Genomic DNA, 20,452 nt, shown 5'->3' with positions numbered 1-20,452 from the left:
ACAGTTTAGACATGGTTCGCTGGCAATTCTTTTTTTTTTTTTTTTTTTTTCAGAACTCAAAAGTCAGAAAGATCTTTATTACCAAGTATGTTTACACACACAAGGAATTTGACTTGGCGTCAGGAGCGTCCCATGCAGAAGAAAGTATAGTACAAACATGCATGATATACACAGATGAAATACAACATAAAAGATATAAGAACAGAATATTAAATAATGCACTATATACAGTAGAAATAAAGTGATACAACATATAACTGTTTAAATAAATGAACAGATATTATTTATAAGTGTACAATTTACATAGTTTTATGTTGTTTTGTGACATACCATTTTAGACCCATTGCAATGGTAACCATTGAAATTCTATAGCATTCTTTGAAATGCCTTGGAGCTCTATGTAAATATCTTGGTGTATGGCATATCTCAAAATACCATGGTATTGCCACAGAATACTATATTGTGTTTGTCCTTCATCTGAACTGTATAAACAATTTGAATTTATGATTCCAGTCCACAGGCAACATGGTTCCCTTTCTGAGGTGTGATTATATTTCTAGACATGCTGTTCTACTTCTTAGTTACACATTGAAGTTGCCAAGCAGGCACTGTTCCCTTGTACTATTTAATAAAGCATCTCCTTTCATAACTCAACAAAATGTAACCCAAATACACCCACGAGAAAAGACCTTGAATGAGGATTTAAGTAATTAGTTCCTAACAATGGAAACTTTCTTTCTCTTTTGAGGAGGGTGGGGGTCAAAGAAAGCAACACAGAAGTCAAGCATCATCTGACCTAGTAAGCATGTCACCAAGTCACGTACAATTATTGTTTTTATGTTGTAATTAAAATATAAGGATTGATGTAAAGGGTTTACAGCTATACTTTTACAACAAGCACATTGAGCAGCATGTGCAAAGTTCAGTACATAAGGAATATAAATCAGAAAAAGAGGGTCAGGAACCGGAAGCCCGCTAGCTGTGAGTCACCTAACCAAGTAACCATATTAGCCAATCAGAAAAATTAGTTTTCATGCTTTATCTAGAATATGGCCATTAATTTAAGGAGAAAAGAGCCGGTGCTATCAAAATGAAAAACATATGTTCGGGGAAAAAATAAAACAGACAAATACAGATATAGACAGATATACAAACCAAATGCACAGACAAATACACAAACCACGAATATAAATGAAATACACAAAACTTAAGCAGTTCCCATTGCTGTCAGTCATGAAGTAGCCTATATTCTGACTGTAATATAAACATTTAGTTTTTGTCTTGTTAATAAAGAATCTTACATAATTAATTCACAATTTTATTAAAAGAAAGGCTAACATAATTTTTATGGGGCCATAAAAGGTAATAACGTTCTGTATTGAAGATTGCTTTGAGATTTAACATTACTTTCCTTGAGCCGTTGCGATAGTAATGATATAGCAGCGACCCCTTAAAGCCGCTGCGTTTGCTGATTGGCTGATGTGGAGCGAGAGCTAGATTCAGGCCAATCAGAGATGAGATCATTGTCAGCGAGTGGAAAACTACAGGCTAGAAGACGCTCTTTCGTCAACCCTCTCCCAACCAATCATAATTCTAATCGTCGCGTCTTCGCTCTATGATTGGTTCGCACGGGAGGACGGGTGAAGAAGAATTATAAAATACATTAAGCGCACGAGGATCGTGGGGCTGTAAAGCTGTAGGATCTCGCTTTACATCCCCACAGAAGCGCATTAGGAGAAAGCTGCGTGTGTATTTTAACTTTCGATTTAAATTCTCAACAAAGCCGCTCTACTTCACCATCCAAGGCTTCGCTGTCTTCGTGAACCGCGAGTTATTCGGATCTCGGAATTTGCATTGCAGGTAACGTTACGTGCTTTTTCTACATTCAATTCGTGATGGTCTGTGCTAATCACGCTAATGTAAGTTAACGTTGCATTAGGAAATTTGATATCGTAAGATATTAATTGCTGCATATTTTGCACTCATATCACCTCATGGATAATTTTAACTCATCTTTGTTCTTGTTTCCTTAATTTGGTGTTGCGTCGTAATGTGTCCGTAGGCAGGGTATGGAAAGTGTCTCCTGGTCATGTCTGGCCAGTGCACAGCGCACTTACAGATATGAAAAGGGCACGACTGAAATATAAGCATCTGTGTTACGCAGCAGACGGTTACCGGCTTTCCTGTAATCTTCAGTAAAAGCAATCCAGTGAACCTGCAGTCTCGGGTGTCTGTTAAAGCTATTCGTGCATCTTACCAGGGACAGTGAGGCTCGCTGCGATGAAGAAACGATGACGCGAAACGCATGCCGACTGCCCTGGAAAGCTCTATGGAGCGCAAATACCTCAATTATGAAATGCATGATCAACATTAAAGTAAAAAACTGATGAAAGAAATGTCATTCATAGAATGTCAGGGACTGATGGCTTCAGTCATCATTCACTTCCATTGCATTTCTACCCATGTAAAGAAAGTAAATGGGTAAGACTGTCATTCTAAATAACATCTCCTTTTGGTTTTTTCACATTTGGAAGTGCATAAGCGTGAGTGTATGATGACAGTGGGTTTATTTTTGCGTGAACTATGCCTTTAAGTGTAGGCACACGTGAAAGCGTACGGTTTAGTTCCTTGAATGGACTTCAGAGCTGAGCTGTGCGCGTGGGTCGCTGTCACGGTGACCTACTTGTCAGTCAAAAATTATTCGCTATTAGCAAGCCAGTGGGAAAAACGAAACAATCGTTTTAAATTCAGTGAGACAAAATGAGCAGTCTAGCTTTTTAGTTAACACGTTGGTAAAGTCGTAGTCACACTTGAGTTTAACGCGGCGCGCTAACGGTTTCTAAACCTTGAACTCGAATGACATTGATTCGTTTAAGTCCTTTTTTTTTTTTTTTTTAATGAGTTTGGAACTGAAGCTTTTTTTTTAACCGCAGTCTCATAAACCAGAAAAGAAATCGTGTCTTATGTCCAGAACAGAAATTGTCTCGCACGTAACTTACTCAGACACACACGCCCCCTGGACTCCATTCAGGTCCGTAAACTCAGCTACGTGCGTTATACATGTATATACTGAAGTTAAACATCAAGCAGAGCTTTATATTTAAGTGTGTTTGTGTATTATTACTTGTACTTGACATCTGGGACGTCGTGCGGTTACTATTCATAATGACTCTGCGATTTAGACGCTGGCGCGAACCGCTTTAAAAAGGGCGCTGTCACTTTAAAAAATTCTGCACACTCATGGTTACGTTGAACTTCTCCTGTTATGTAATAATACATCAGTTAATTCATAAGAAGTACTGGCTGAAGCTTATAGTTTGCCTTACTGTAATGCAGATTATATAGGGTCATCTAGTAGAAGAGGACAATATTAGTCACCATTATTAGTCATGATGACTATGAAAGTGGAAAGCAGATGATGTCATCTAGTATTGTGTATCTTGGGAGGGGGTTTTATGGTCATGTTTATAGCTTTTTCAATGCACCATTTGTTCTCTATTTGCATGTAACAGGTGAGCCACCATGGAGCTGCACAACAAAGACACATTTTCTGAGGATATCCTGCCTGTTGTCATTGTTGGTAAGAGTTGACATTATATATTTGTTGTATTTGAGCTTTGTGTGGTTAAGATGTGCTTCACTGAGTTCATGTGACATGAGACACCCTATATTCCATGAGCACTCACAGTTGTTAATGCACTTTCTGCATGCATAATGCATGCAAAATCTTCCTTTTTTTGTTCTATTGTTTCTCTCTCGTTGTTATCTTTGTTCTAGAGTGTACTTTTCGAAACAATTTGAAATACTGTATTGTAGCCAAGGTCAAGTATTTACTAACGGCCAGGTTCAAATGGAATCTGTGCATGCAGAACTCTACAGAAAGCTCAGCAGCCTTGCACAGAATTGGAATGCATGTTTATTCACATGCATGTGCATGTTCTGCACATCCAGCACTCCATGCATTTATTCAATATTTTGGCTACTTTGATAATGCTTTCATTTACCATGTTTAAATGCAAAATCATATCAGATTAAAAACAGTGATAACTTGTTCTTTTGCAGTTCCTTAAAGCTTTAACAGCTTTTTGGTCAATAACTTGATTTTATTTAGTCTGTGTGATAATTTTGTACTTGCTGGACATTCTGGCCCTCTAGGATTAACCAGTAATGTTTTTCATTGGTAAATCACTTGGAATAAAAGCTAAATGAAATTCCGCAGAGATGTGCAGTTTGAACCTCTTAATTTTCACACCAAATAATCATCTGAGATATGAATAGTTGTTTGGAAGATATTCTAGAGCATTTCCAGTATTCACATGCACGGCTGTGTTTCAGGTAATGGACCATCAGGGATTTGTCTCTCTTATTTGTTGTCGGGATACACACCTTACTTTTCCCCCGATGGCTTCCATCCCAACCCAATTTTGCATAACAAGCTGACAGAGAACCCTAATTTGTCTTTGTTTGACCAGGTAATGCACATACATAATCCCCCTACACACATTTACCACACCTATTTACATAACAAGTGCTGATTAATTGTATTGTTTCTCACCAAAAGTCTATAGATTACTACAGAGATTAAGGCCCCGATATACTTAAACAAAATCGAAGCACAAACTGATGTCTCATCATTTCAGACAAAATCAGGCCAAAACAAAGTTAGTTTTGTGTTAGTATTGGGAGTTTGAAATGGCTTGTGATAGCGAACTCTCAGGAAAAGTTTGCTCCGGCTGCAAAACACCTTCGTGCTACCACTGGTCCACGGCGATTACGTAATGGGTAGTTCTGCTGCTTTTTTTTTTTTTCATGTTTGATACTGTAAAGCTGCTTGCTTTTAAGCAATAAAGTGCCATATAAATACACATTTGCAGATGTCGTACAAACATACCCGTGTTGCTGTGATCAGATGCTTTCTTTAAAAACATGCTTGCTGTTCTCTCATTTTTGTTGTTTATTTTGTTACTGAGAGGAAAGTGAGCAGCACATATTTACATATTCATCTAAACGTTGCTCTCTTCAGTCTGGGCGGCATCAGGATGTTCTATAACAGTATACCGCTGCTCATGTATTTCGAAGTTCGTTTTACCCATAAACGAAGAACGAAAAAGAACTTCGCTGTGAGTATATCGGGGCCTTTAAGACAATAGTGGAAGAATGTAAGAACACACATTCTCATGTTCAAGTACAGGAAACAAACCCAGTTTTGTTTTAAAATGTGCCTGTAGGATCTGGAGTACCTGTGTGAGGGTGTAGAGGGCCGTTCGTCAAACCCTGTGGCTGTGCTCTTCGATGCCCTCCTTCTTCCAGATGGAGACTTTGGGGTGGATTGCGCCTCCCCGCTGATATGGAGACATGAGCCGGAAAGGGCCACACCTCACCTTGTACTGGGAAAGGGACCACCTGGAGGGGCCTGGCATGTAAGTAACCACACCTAGAATATTTCTGGCTTCTGATCTAATGCCTCAGCAGTCATATTGTTCTCTTTTTCAGGTTAACTCTACTGTTGTTATTATTGTTATTTTAAAAGGGTGAATGTCACAAATACATACACGGGTCTCGTTTCACTCCAGAATATTTCAAGACATTTTCCAAAGTCTTATGCTTATTACTGTCATGTGATAAAGAACAGTGAGTAAAACATAGAAGTAAAACACTCATATGTATTAGTTATGTTTACCATAGGTTAAAATATGAAATATCTTCAAGAAAGGTTTCATGAGGTTCCTACGAATACACAAGTCAGTGTTTCCCACACACTTACACTCTGTGTGTGTCGCCACTTCCCCTGGGGGAAATATAGATGTATATAATGTAAATATAAAATAGAAGACAGGTTTATTGAAAGTGCAAATTAACTCTCTGCCAACAGGAGGCGCTTTAAGAGGCAGAAATAGTGTTTTCCCCGGTGACGGCTGTAATCAAAGCAGCGCTGCGCTCATGAACACTACTTTATCAAGCATTATAGGAAAGATGAAATGAAAATGACATCAAAACTTTTCTGAAGACAATTTTTATATAAGAACAGCCGTGCCACGCTTTGATTTTGAAACGTTAAGTGCTCATGTTTATTCAGAGAAGTCAAAGCATTTTGGAAAATCTATTTGTGGCGGTCAGTGCTGATATTGTGGCGAGCCGCCACAAATAAGTCAATGTATGGGAAACCCTGCAAGTACAGCCCTGTGGGAAGAAAACATAGATGGAACACTGTCTTCTATTGAAGTTTTCCTGCTTCATACCAAGATGTGAAGTTGTTTCTTATGCTTGATGCCTGCAGGCGATGGAGGGCTCAATGTTGACACTAAGCTTGGCTAACTGGATGGAACTTCCTGGTTTGAAGCTGAAGGATTGGATGAGAGATAAACGAAGGTATAAAGAAATGAAACTGAAACATAAAATCAGTCTAGAGAACAAAGGGCTTCTCTTTCATACAACATTCATTTTCATACAAGATTTATGATAAAAATAAGATTCCTCCATTAAGTTAGTTCTAGAATTAAACTGAAACTATAAGGTGATTTGCAGCTGCTCTGTGTACATTTTTCTTGTAACATTGTTTTCTTTTTCTGTGTACATTTTTACATTGTTCTTTTTTTTCTTTTCCTAACATAATTTGAGTAGTATAACTAAGTGAGCAATAATTATCTTAATTTCTTTTAAAAATGTAAATAACATGGTTTTGAGCCACAATGAGTATAAACATTTTATAATGTTACAAATGTTTAAAATGATTAAAACGGATCATCTAACATACTGGTTTGTGTGTGCAGAAATTTACGTAATGACCGGGCCACACCAGCAGAGATTGCGTCGTACTATCAGCACTATGTGTCTAAAATGGGTCTGGAGAAGAGCTTTGCTTGTGGCACCACCGTGACCTCAGTGTCTCGGGTTTCCCTTGAATCTGGCCGCTCCGTTTGGAAGATCCAAGGCCTCCAGAGAAGAGCAAGTAGTGGTGAAGGAAATGAAGTAATTGAAGTCCCTTTCTCAGTCTATGCAGAGAACGTGGTGCTTGCCACAGGAACTCATGACATCCCAGCCCGTCTCGGCGTGGATGGTGAAAACCTTCCCTTCGTTTGCCACAGCTTCTGGGAGCTGGAGGCCGCCATTTCCTCAGGCCGTTTGGACCGTGCCTCAGAGCCGGTTCTTGTGGTTGGTGCTGGGTTGACGGCGGCAGATGCCGTTCTCGCAGCTCACCACTTGAACACACCTGTATATCACGCCTTTAGGCGACCTGTGAGTGATCCAGCGCTCATCTTCAACCAGCTGCCCAAGCTCCTCTACCCTGAGTACCACAAAGTGCACCAAATGATGAGCCAACAGCAGCACAAAGTTGGTGAGAAGGTGGTTAATCTGTCCAACCAGCCTCTTTCTTCACCCGTTGATGGCACCAGCCCGTATACCCGTTACCCTGGTTACCTCAGTTTCCCAAAGCACCATGTAGCTGCCTTCAAACCTGATGGAAAGTGTGTGCTAGAGGATGAGAGAGGGCTACAGACAGTGCTGCAAGTCTCAATGGCGCTCGTTTTGATTGGTGCCCATCCCAACCTGTCATTCCTCCCAGAACATGGTCGCCCACTATCGCTGGACTCAAAAGAGCCAATCAGTTGTCGGCGGAACCCGCTAGATGTGGATCCATACACGTATGAGTGCGTGAAGGAGCCAGGGATGTATGCCATGGGTCCACTGGTGGGTGAGAACTTTGTGCGGTTCCTGAAAGGCGGAGCTTTGGCCATAGTGTGTGACATCGTCCAAAAACAAAGAAAAAAACGTCAAGAGAAATGCACAACAAGCTCATTGAATATTCAGCTGAGCAACTGCACACTGGAGGCATGAAAAGACATTGATTTTAAAGGGGTGAAAAGAGATTTTTGATATATAGCTATTTGGTACTTCCAGTATCCTTCAGAAATGCCACATACATGGTGGAAAATGCTCAGTGGTCCTGACACAGAGGAACCAGTTGTTGAACAGTTCCTGACTGTTCCGGCCTCCCACTGCAAGTGCTTACATGTAGACGTGCAAATGCACTGACACAGATCTGTGCTGTTAATGGCTAACTAACCCGCCTCTAAACATTCATCTGGGTTTACAGACACAGGGTGCTTTAACACTTCAGGGATTTATTTGTCCATGGCTGCTCACTCGAAACATTACTCATGTTCTCACAGCAATCATGTTCTGTTGTGCCAAAATATTAACATTTGTAATATCCGTGTTTTCAAATCTAAAAATTCCTTCATGTAAGGAAAACACAAAACTAATCTTTGCCAAGCAAATGATGCTGTTGTATCAATGTTTGTCTTAACACTCTTACTGTTGTCTTCAATGAATGTATAAATCATAGTGGACCTAAAAAAAATCAGAAAGATCATTGTAGCATTTCAACTTTTTGTCTTCCGTACATTGCCTTCCCAAGTAAAGCATGCAGTTGTAGTGAATCCATTGGTTATACCAGCAAACCAGACTTGAGTGTCTAGAATTAGGGCTCTTAAAAGTTTAAGACGTCCTTGTTTCATGCTGCTGTTACTAACCCAAGTCAAACCTCAGAGAGGTCAGGCTGCACTTACAAAACTGACCACAAGAGAGCCTTTGCACACCGTTGATGGAAGCTAGCAACACTGCATGAGACCTAATGATCCATCGCGACATTATTTGAATGTATGATTAATCCAACATAAGCTTATTTACCAATGTGTTAACTGTCATGGGCCAAATATATGGGCTCGAGGACCTTTTGATGCAATGAGTAAACTGTACATTTATTTAAAATTTTGTAAAATTTAAATGCAAATCAAATGCATATCTTGTTCCTTTATGAAAATGATTCTAGATTCAACATTGTGATATGAAACTTTTGTTTTTTTTTATCTAAAAACTAATTCTGCTGTATTGCTTGCATGTACATTATGATCCCTGGCAGCTCCGATTAAACATGTTTGTTTCAAATAAATGTTAAAATAGTTTGTACTTTCTTGAAAGAAAAATATGTGTAGTTTATCAACATGGGTTGCAGTCAAATACTGTAAAAAAAAAAAAAAAAAAAAAAATGGAGCCTGGAAACAATACTGTGCCTTCATGTGTCTGTCTAGAGCTGCTACTTTTACTGCGCAGTTTTAAGACTGTTGGTCTAAAAAGTGCAAAGTTTTTATAAATTTGTTTAATACATTCTTCATACTTTTCCATCCACAAAAGTGTCACAAGATAACAATATGGCTTCTGCATGTTGGTTAAACAACACTGATAGATGCATTCTATTATTTCTTCATAGAACTTCTTCAAGTCAAAAGTTCTTAATATTTTCTTCTATTGCTCCACTGCTTTTTTAAATAAGTGGTAATATGAAAGAAAAATATTGTATAGATATATACATATTAAAATGATGTAAAAAATAGTAGACTGGTATGCAGTAATATCACATATATTGCAAAACATTACTAAAGTTTCACCACTAGATGGTAGCAAGCGCCTACTACAGCTCAAGGACATCTTTAGTAGCGCTGCAGTCATGTTTAAAATGCCTTGTAAGGTGCTAAATGTATTTTAATGTAATTTTGTTATGCTAATACCCAGCATAGCTGAACTGATCTGCAACACTCAGAATACAGTGACTTTGTGAGTCTGGATGTCTGTGCTATGAGTGGGCACACGAGGCTGTGTTGGAAGCTCTTTGCATCTTTGCAGACTGCTGAACAAGGTGACCTCCGCTCTCTCACAGACAGACAGGTGGCCGCTGGAGGACGTGATGCTGAATTTATCATGTCTGCGTTGCTATGAGACCTGAGCTGAGAGGTGGACTCATTTCCTAATGTCAGGTAACAGCACAAGGCTCAGCAAGATCACAATGATGCTGACTCAGATGATATGAATCCATGAAAACCAGCTCACTTGTGTATAGATAGATATAACAGTTCTGTGTGTTCTGATTCATCTTTATGGAAAGCACATTTTAAATTGCTTAAGAAGAGAGAGTCTAGCAATTGTGTACAGCATGTAGTAATAAGTAATCCACTAAATGGTTTTAACAGGTTTAATAATTATAAATAAATGGTTAAAAAGAGTTTTACTTGTTCGCCTTAAATGTTTTTAAAAGTACAAATATTTCATATTGTCTCTAAATAATTGTTATGAGGCCATATTTATTTAAATATTGTATGTTGATGACGAAAGTAACGGAAAAGCACGAACATTTCCGAAGTACTCATGCTCCGCCCCTTTATTGAGTTCGTGGCCAGCCGATCCACACAAACGGGTTAGAAAGCGCAAGAGCGAGCGAGTGAGCCAGGAGTAAATGTTTACCACTGACTCCGTGGAATCTATCAGGAGTCGAAACTTTAGTCAGGTTTTGCTGTATTAATTTTACCCGAAAAGCTCTTTCAAACGGCAACCGCTCAAAATAATCACCAGAAAGGATATATCAGCGGCTTGATCGACTGAATGAAACCATGAGGAATAAAAAACACGGCGGTTGTCGCGCTCTAAACTAACGTGACTATCGATCCAGCAGAGCCAAGCTTTTGAAAACGCCGAGCCAGGTACCTCGCCGCAGATTTTCAACGGTCGGTTTTTCCTGCGGGTTTACCTGTGCTTACGTGGCACGTTTTCGACCTGGAGACTTATTGTCAAAAATCCCGTTTTTAGTTTTTCTTTTTTTATCCACTTGCATCGTGGCGATGCGATGTATTTTCAGAGGTTTAGTAAGTTGCATGGCTGGGACTAGTTTACTTGCGCCGGGCAGCCAATCAGGGAAATAACACTCACTATTTTTGCGTTAATTTATCCTCTTTTGCCTTTTCACACGATAGCCTTTATAAACAGCCTCGTGCCCCACCCATTAGATATTGACAGCGGGTTTCGAGGCAAGCTTTCATAAGGAGGATAAGTGTCACCGCTGCGCGTGTGTTTTCGGGGTGGTAAAATGGATGCGGGAATGGAGAAGGAGTGCAGCGCTTTGGGAGGGCTCTTCCAAATCATCATGAACGACATGAAGGTGAGTCCCTCTCAGATTGAAAAAAACACATCCGATGCTTTGATTTCCCCACATCATGGGTGGGTTTGGAGTCTGTCTGTAGAAAGGCTCAGAATAAGTTATTTTCCAGCTGTTTTGGAGGGTTGGCAACAGTTCTGTGGTTGGCCGGCTGCTGATAGAGATGTGAATCCAGCCGCCCTGTGATGTGCGTCCCCCTCCAATCACCATTTACATCTGTGTACACTGATCATCTCGGATATATGAGTGCATTTACTAGTTAGAAAGACTGCATACATTTAGCTTTATGTGTTATATAGTAACAATATGTGGTTAGTCTGTCTTCCTTGTTCAAAGGCACTTCAAAGGGATTGCTGTCACACTAACATAAAACTAGCATGTTATCAAAATGGTTAATTTGACATGCACCATGGTGTGTGTGTGTGTATATATATATATATATATATATATATATATATATATATATATATATATATATATACATATATACATATATACATACATACACATACACATACATACATACATATGTCCTGTTGTCTAACAGCAGTGTTGGTGAGCCTGTAACTGTATTGAACATTGAACACTGGATAGTGTCTTTTAATGTACTGTAAACAAAACATGAATATATTCTATAAATAATACTGCTAATACCAGTTGTTCATCTTCGTAACTCTGACTAATCGTTTGCTTAGTTGAACGTGTTGTAATGCAGTGGTGTGTGTGCACACACAGGTGAGCACGTCTTTAACCCGTTTCACATCCTGTCGTAAGCATGGCTCAGTATGTGACTCAGGCTTTATTCATAGTTTTAAAATCTAGACGTTTAGGCTCAAATGACAGGTATGCACTCAGTCAAAGCATTGTTTTTTTTTCTTTTCTGCCCTGAAAGGATTTCTATTATAATGTCTGGTTTGTTTATGCATCATACTACTCATTTTATGTGATTAATTGTGTTTCAAATTCACAGAAAAACATTGTGGATATCATTTTTGTACTTTTTGTTGTGCCTGCAAGTGTTCAAAAAAAGTATTTTGGACACTTTGGCCAAATGGCCACACTACAAAATGGTAATTAAAATATAATAATAATAAAAAGTCACACTTAAAAAGAGTAACAATTCAATTCAAGTTTATTTGTATAGCGCTTTTCACGATACAAATCATTGCAAAGCCACTTTACAGAAAATTAAGTTTCTACAATATTTAGTAGTAGCTTATCAGTGGTGACTGTCAGGTTATGTGCATGCGGCAGAAATGTATGGAAAAAATCAATTAAAAATGTAATCAAACAGACGATGAACACTATTAACAGCAATTATTATATGATGCAATCAAACTTATAGCAAAATGTGGTAGTTCTGTATGTTGTTTCAGGGTTGGCATCATCTGAGGTCCTCTGAGGGGTTGGCATCATCTCTTCTCAGGTGTTCTGGATCCAGACCGAAGCTTGTGTAAATCCTAGTTACAGAGAAATAAATATACACATAATTAGTGTAGCTGCGGTTCCAACCAAGCAAAATCGATTTGTTTTACCCAAGCTAAAGAATAATCATGTGAATTTGATCAGATATAACTGCAGTACAAGATTATAAGATGCATTATTTGAATGCTTGGCCAAAGAGGTGTGTTTTTAATCTAGATTTAAACGGAGAGAGTGTGTCTGAACCCCGAACGTTATCAGGAAGGCTATTCCAGAGTTTGGGAGCCAAATGCGAAAAAGCTCTACCTCCTTTAGTGGACTTTGCTCTCCTAGGTAATACCAAAAGTCCAGAGTTTTGTGACCTTAGGGAGTGTGATGGATTATTGCGTGGTAGAAGACTAGTTAGGTACCCAGGAGCTAAACCATTAAGGGCCTTATAAGTAATAATATTTTGTAACGGATACGGAACTTAATAGGTAGCCAGTGGAGAGATTTTAAAATTGGGATAATATGATCATATTTTCTTGACCTGGTAAGGTCTCTAGCTGCTGCATTTTGGACTACCTGTAGCTTGTTTCATTGAAGATACAGGACAACCACCTAGCAGTGCACTACAATAGTCCAGTCTAGAGGTCATGAATGCATGAACTAGCTTTTCTGCATCAGAAACAGGTGACATGTTTTGTAGCTTGCCAATGTTTCTAAGATTGAAGAATGCTGTTTTTGTAACATGGGAAATATGATTTTTAAAAGTTGCTGTCTAATATAACACCCAGTTTTTTGACTGTAGAGGAAGTAACAGTATATCCGTTGAGTTGCAAATTGTAATCCAAGAGATTCTGTTTACTGTTTTTTGGTCCAATAAGTAATATCTCTGTCTTATCCGAATTTAATAGGAGAAAGTTATTGGTCATCCAATTTTTTTACATTTTAACACACTCTGTAAGCTTAGATAATTTAGATGTTTCATCTGGTATTGTTGAGATATATAGTTGAGTATCATCAGCATAACAGTGGAAACTAATCCCGGATTTTCTAATAATATTACCAAGTGGCAACATATATATTGAAAATAGCAGAGGACCTAGGACAGATCCTTGTGGCACTCTATATTTTACTGGTAATAATTGAGATGACTTCCCATTTGAATAAACAAAGTGGTAGTGATCGGACAGGTAGGATCTTAACCATCTTAAAGTCTACCCTTGAATCTATGAGTATGTCATGATCTATAGTGTAGAACGCAGCATTGAAATTACATTGAAATATGTAATGCAGCAGCATACATTTCTTAATTGTTCAAATACATTTTGGGCCATGGTATTTTAGGAACATGTGGATTGTTGCATGTTTGGCTAAAATTTGCTTTTATGATGATGAATTTCCATGTTTGTTTGTTTTTACTCAGTTGATGTTTACTCTGAGTTTCATTAGTGAATGAATGGACCAGCAGTTTTTGGCAATGTTTAGCTATCCATTTGTATGCGTGCTGTTAATGTGGAAATAGGCCATTTGACTCACAGGAAGGGGGAAGTGTGCAGGATATCTCCATGATTGCGTGTGTGCGCTTGTGTGTGCCTGTGAATTTGTGTGCATGTAAAGTTATGATTCACAGAAAAACAGCTTCAGGGCAAAGGCTACATTTTGACCTGTTAGAACTCAATAAATAGCCCTGACCTTAGTGTGCACTGATGTCCAAGTGCATGGATCAGAGAAGTTAAGTAATTTCTATGAATGTTTAGATTATTGTCTAGATTTAAAGATTTAGTTCATCCACCAAAAAAGTCATCATTTGCTCACCTTCATGTGGGTTCATGTCAGAAAATTTGTTTCAAAGCGCATAACTTATTTCTAATTGGGAAATCTACTTTCCTTAGTTTGCTTTGCAATGAAGCATAAGCTCTGAATCAAACAATACAAAGTGCAAAGCTTTAATGCTATTATTTAAATAAGCAGGACTAAGTAGCTATTCCCAGATCCCAGACATCAGGTATTTGGAGGGAATCATATACTAGTCTGTATTCACACTACATTATTTTGGATAGACCTAATGTCTGTATGCACCCTCATCTCATACATTATACTGTTGCATCTAATTTCCACAAAGTTCAAGAGAAGTGCTTCGCTAGCTGGTGATTACTTGTATAAAATGTCACTTATGTTGACGGCCCTTAATGTAAGCGTAGGCTGTGAAATCCAAAAGTGCACAGATAAACTGTAGTCGGAGACAAAAAATAAAGTTAAGCTGTCAAGGTAAAAGTTGTTTCTTCTAAGAATGTTTTTTAAGAAATAATAAATATTGGCTACATAAATATTTTATGAGGGTATGTGAAGTTTAGCAGGGAGGGATGTGAGCTTGGTTATCTTTGACCTTCATGTTTTTTTTTTTTCAGGAAAATCACGATTTACGATTTTATCATAATTCTTTTTCATGCTGGTTTTACTATTTTGCAAGTTGTCTGAGCAGTACAGGCAAACTAATTTCCCTATTTTGAAAACAAAGCCTTACAAGGTAACCAAAAAATGGCAGATATTTAGGCCAAAGTGGGTGAAGATTGAAAAAAATCTTTCATTATTTTATCTTTGTTATTAAAATATAAGAACAAAGACACACATCACAATTGCACATAATATACAAATAAAACAAACAGTGCTCTATTTAGCAGTAGCATGAAACTGAATTAACAAATATGTAAATAAAACACTATATACACTTAACTGTATAAATGATCCTACATTAATTCCCACTCTCAAGTTGTTTGAAACCTGAATGAGTTTCTTTCTTCTGTTGAACATAAAAGTTATTTTGAAGAATGTGGGTAACCAAACAGTTGATGGTCAACAGTGACTTCCATAGTATTTATTTCCCACTATCAAAGTCGATGGGGACAAGCAACATTTTGGTTACCCACATTCTTCAAAATATCTTCTTTTGTGTTCAGCTCAAGAAAGAAATTAACACAGGTTTGGGACAACATGCGAGTGAGTAAACAATAGAATTTTATATTTTGAGTGAACTATCCCTTTAAAGGGGTCATATGATACTGCTGAAAAGAACATTAGGCTATGTTGTGTATTTGGTGTAATGAAATGTGTTTATGTGGTTTAAGGTTCAAAAAACACATTATTTTCAACATAATGTACATTATTGTTTCTCCTCTGTGCCTCTGAAATGCGACATTTTTTTACAAAGCTCATCGGTCAGAAAAGTGAGGTGTGCACTGATTTGCCAGCTATCCAATGCGTTGTGATTGGCTGAATGCCTCAAGCTTGTGATAGAAATGTTACACCCCTTGCCATACTGTGATGCGTGTCCTGGTCAGAACTTGCACGACAAGACAAAAACAATAAAACCCATTACAAACGAGCCATTTGTTGCATCCAATGGGGACATAGTTACAGATTATAATGACTCTTTTTACGCATCGGGTTGCATCGCGCCGCGTAAACATAAAAACAAGTCTGGATTTGTTATCGGAGAAATGACAAACAACAAGAGCTACTGTACACTGCTCAAAACTCGCATTTGAATCATCAGTGGCAAATCTTTTACATATGTAAACGTTCTTACAGACTGTGAGTCAGAACACCCAGTCTTCTCTCCCAGGATCAGGAAACAGTCCTCCATAAAATGTGCTGCACACATCTGAATATTTGGGTCGAACTGTTCTGGAACAGTATTGTAAATACAACTTAACCACTGATTTCTAGTTGTGTCCTCTTTTGGAAGGCCAAACAATGTATTTTCGCTTTCACAACGAAACATGGCGCCAGCGGCAACAGCAAGAATCAAAGTTATGCCTTCTTTCTTTGCGTGAACATTTGGGCGGCATTATGCAAATCTTCAAACATTGTGACGTAGACATGTGGGGGTGTGTTTAAAACAAGGTGTTTTAGGAGGGCGTGGACGAGTCTAAACTTTTATAAAGAATCTCTTTGGGTTTAAGAATTTAGTCTTTGCAACTTTAGGGATCTTATCTATTCACGAACAGCTGGTAACACTCCAAAGAGAAAGGAAAACTTGAAATTGCATCATATGACTAGTGGTCGACTAATATTGCTTTTTTAACAGCCGATGCCGATACCTTTTCAAAGCAAGGTGGCCGATGACTGGTCTTTGATTCTGCTTCTCAGTGACAAGTGTTACAACTCTTCTCCTTCAACAGAACAAGTTTGTGTTCTGCAGACACTTTGTCCATACCAAACAATAGTGCAATAATATAGCACATAATCAAATAGATAGATAGACTAAAAAATGGCAATTCTGTCATCATTTACACATCCTAATATAGTTTTGAAGCTGTATGGTTAGGGCTGTCATGGTTATGGAACTTTGTCTGATGTTTAATTGTCATGCAGTAGTAAAATATTTTTGTCCTGAATTCACTGTTGCAGTAATAGTGATTTTAATATGTCCTTCTTTGTATCATCTTGATAGAAATAGAATAGGTGGCTCGTTTTCCTTATAATGAATGACCTTAAATGACCAAAAATAAGTAAGAATAGAAAATCTTTTAAGACAGAATTTTAATTTTTGGATGACCTGTCCTTTGAATAAAGGAACAACGCAAAGATTCCTTAGCCCTTTACAATGTGATCTTTACTGGACCAGTGTGCTTGTAGCTAACACTGGACACCTCCATTTATTTGGAGAGAAGGATAACACAACAGAATTCCATCCTCACCTGTGAAAATACTGTGAAAGATTGGTTCCTATCATAATACACAGACTCGGGTGGAGAGATGTGTCTTAGTAGGGTTCACAAGGTTTCAATAAGCTAGACAGGGAATGGAAGGACAGCAGGTAACCTGAGAGTTTTCCCCTTCTGTTGCACTGTTTGCATTATGTACTTTGATTGCTGAACTGGCATCCGATTACTCTACTGTCTACAGATTTTATTTACTGTGATTGTATTTACACTGATACCGATACACTACATATAGTATATTAATACTGTTTTTGCCTTGAAGTTTGTTAGGACTAGAGGCATCTGAAATGAAAATAGGCGAAAGTGCTGCATGAAATATTTTTTCATTGCATTTTTGAATATTATTCATCGCAGTACAGATAAGAAAGGGAGGATATAGCATTAAACATTATACAAAAATAGCATTTTATTGCATATTCCTACAACTATGAATTTGGAAAGATTTTAAAGAATATGCATTATAAAATAATAAATTTTAAATTTTACAAAATATTAAATAAGTGAAATCACATAAACAGGTTGGTGTTAAGCATAGCACAGATACAAAAATATTCTGTTATAATTTTTTTTTAAATGTGTGCATTCATATAATTTCTTAAATTTCAGTTAATGTAAATAGCAAGTCGCATAAATAAGCATAGTTTATGCACTGGACAAAACCTTAGCAAATGCCAGCAGTTTCAGTTGCATTGTCTTGAATAGTGACATATTGCAGATAGTAAGCTAATTTTACTTGACCTTGTTTCAAATGCTTCAGATATGCAGTTTTATTTGTGACTTCACGTTTTGCCCGGTGGATGATAAAACAGGTGAAAAATCCCTTAGATTTACATCTGAATTGACTTAAGCCATATTTAGCATAGACAGTAAAAGAAATGGACACAGCGACCCCATTGGAACTCAATTGAGACAAGTGAAGCCCATTTTTAGCGATTTTTAGCACTTCCGTTTCTGACGCGCAGACTCAAACTAAGCTTGATGACGTCAGCAACCTGTCTGACAGATGTAAATCTTCTAGTAGCTGTGCGTGCAAACTGCCATCGTTAATCTTGCAGAGACGGCGAGCTTGAGGGGGGAGTTCTTTGGCGTGTGAATGAGCAGGAGTAAGTATTCTGATTAATTATTTTGTATAGTATTTTAAAATGTAACACCAGTACGCCATATCTCTTGACGTCTCCCCGATTGACTGCGAGCTTCTCCTCCTGTCTGTACGGTAAATTCTCTACTGTGCGACAGAGAGTCGAGTGGTTATGACGCAATCGTTAGCCTATTTTTACAAAAACTGTTTCTACGAGGCCATAATGTAACATAGAAGGTAATGGAGCCCTTTATACATTGTCGTGTATCTTTAGAAATAAATAATGGACAAATGGAGTCTTTAAACGCCTCAGATGTAAAGTTATTCTCTGTCAAAGTGACGCAAAAATGAATGGGAGTCAATGGGATGCTAACGCAAGTGAAGTTCTGCTACAAGATGGCGGCACGCGGCCGACTTCAACTTCCGGTCGACTTTCTTGCCCCCTGATATTTAGTAACCATAACGTCATATCAACCACTGTTTTGCAGCCATTTCGTATCCCTCCCCCTCAAGCGCCCAGCATCTAGTCCTGCTGGACACTGATCATTAAAAGGCTTCAACACTTTTCGTTGACATCAGCGAGGCTGCTTGAGGCCACTTGAGATGTATTGGATAAAATGAATGATTTCTGTCCTCCCTGTTTGGGATGACGCCAGTCTACAGCTGAGGAGCTGCCTGCCTGTGCACATTCCTGCTTCAGGACGTCCCCTTCCCCCTCTTCACCATCCCACAATCCCTCCGTCTGTCATGTGTAAAAACGGCATGTTCCGTGCACAGGCCTGTCTGCGAATCACCTCTGAAACACAGCCTGTTAAAGACTGTCCGGATGCTCGTACGTCTAGTACACGTGCACACACATATACTAGATACACCCTTTCTGCCAGCTAAAGCCGACGCAACCCTCGTGCAAGCACAGGTGCCTATTACAGACATGCAAAGCTTGTGCTAATGAGAGACTTTATGACTCAGGCAGTTTGGAGTGCTTTATGATATTCAGTAGTGGTGTACCCATTTGGGTTTTTCAGTGGCTGATTACGATATGTTAAAGAGTAGGGTGGCCTGCTGGAGTATTGGACACTTAAGTAAATCTTAAAAATGTCTGCATGTCATTGTTTAGATGAGAAAATATCAAAGCACCTAGTCTCTCCTCTGAAATTTCAACCAAACTTAACTTAACTATTCTGAGACATTTTTGCAAAAGTCCAAATTGAATCCAAAGTCCTCAGTAGGGATGGGCGATATCTTATCGTTTGCGATATACCGGTAAAAATTCTCCCCAAAATAAGAATTAGTCTTCCCGTGATAATAAGGATAAAGTCTAGTTGTTGACATGACTGTGTGGAGTGATGAGAAGGACGTGAAATTGAGCAGCTCCTTCTACAATCTGGATGGATAACGCAGTACAGTGTGACAAAAATCAGTCTGAACCTTGAGTAAATGTACTACAGTAACGTCATTTACAAACCTCTTGTCTAACAAAGATATTATTCATTGACGTGCTTTTTCTCCATATTAACTTCATAACATAGTTGAGTGTTTGAAATAACTTATTTTTGAGATCAGATGTGGTTTCGTATCACAGAATAAGGCAGAAATCATACTATTTTAGTGACGTGACATACAGCCAAGAAGGGTGACCCATACTCGTGCTCTGCATTTAACCCATCCAAAGTGCACACACACAGCAGTGAACACACCCACACACCGTGAACACACACCCGGAGCAGTGGGCAGCCATGTATGCTGTGGCGCCCGGGGAGCAGTCGGGGGTTCGGTGCCTTGCTCAAGGGCACCTCAGTCGTGGTATTGCCGGCCCGAGACTCAAACCCACAACCTTAGTGTTTGGAGTCAAACTCTCTAACCATTAGGCCACAACTTGCCCCGCTATATAGCATTATATACAGTTATAAAGGCTATGTCGATTACCATTGCATTATAAATATACTTTATCCTTATAAAAATACCCAAGATTGCTTGAAGAACACAGACCATATTTTTTGTGCAATCACATGTTTATTGTCTTCAGGTTTCCTCAGTCAAGATTTCTCTATCTGTGTTTTATGCAGCTTCAGTGATCACTGGATACCTCTGTCCATATTAGTGATTTCCTGGAGCATTACTTCTATGCATATGATGAGTTCACTCACAAATGCGCCCTCTGGCTTCCAGTATGAATTAAACAGTCATGTGTAATGCTCACAACACCCTATTTTGGGTAAAAATAAGAAAGATAATACTTTTCTCAAAAAAAAAAAA

General features: G+C 38.5%; 2 protein-coding genes across 6 annotated transcripts in view; both read left to right on the top strand.

Moving 5' to 3' along the window:
- Positions 1 to 1,636: 1,636 nt before the first annotated feature.
- LOC109091610 (oxidative stress-induced growth inhibitor 1-like) lies at positions 1,637 to 8,987 on the top strand. Of its 3 annotated transcripts, XM_019105388.2 has the most exons (6): positions 1,637 to 1,860; positions 3,513 to 3,580; positions 4,336 to 4,472; positions 5,229 to 5,420; positions 6,278 to 6,369; positions 6,771 to 8,987. In XM_019105388.2, exons 2-6 carry the CDS (start codon positions 3,523 to 3,525, stop codon positions 7,834 to 7,836), a joined length of 1,545 nt encoding a protein of 514 aa, XP_018960933.1. In that variant the 5' UTR covers positions 1,637 to 1,860; positions 3,513 to 3,522; the 3' UTR covers positions 7,837 to 8,987. The 3 variants fall into 3 exon arrangements, with proteins under 3 accessions (XP_018960933.1, XP_042614839.1, XP_042614837.1); XM_042758905.1 differs by lacking the exons at positions 1,637 to 1,860; positions 4,336 to 4,472 and adding an exon at positions 1,908 to 2,481; XM_042758903.1 differs by lacking the exons at positions 1,637 to 1,860; positions 3,513 to 3,580 and having other exon boundaries at positions 4,329 to 5,120.
- Positions 8,988 to 10,242: 1,255 nt separating this feature from the next.
- LOC109076256 (protein MTSS 1-like) overlaps positions 10,243 to 20,452 on the top strand; it is a 49,005-nt gene continuing 38,795 nt past the window's right edge. For 2 of the 3 annotated variants that reach the window (XM_042758902.1, XM_042758901.1), the window contains exon 1: positions 10,244 to 10,990. In XM_042758902.1, the coding sequence (XP_042614836.1) occupies positions 10,919 to 10,990 (72 nt within the window). In that variant the 5' untranslated portion in view covers positions 10,244 to 10,918. Of the gene's footprint in view, positions 10,991 to 20,452 lie in introns of all 3 variants that reach the window. The other variant, XM_042758900.1, reaches the window with a different exon arrangement.

This window comes from Cyprinus carpio, chromosome A6 (genome assembly GCF_018340385.1).
Source record: "Cyprinus carpio isolate SPL01 chromosome A6, ASM1834038v1, whole genome shotgun sequence".
Lineage (NCBI taxonomy): Eukaryota > Metazoa > Chordata > Actinopteri > Cypriniformes > Cyprinidae > Cyprinus > Cyprinus carpio.
This window is presented reverse-complemented; position numbering and strand designations above follow the sequence as displayed.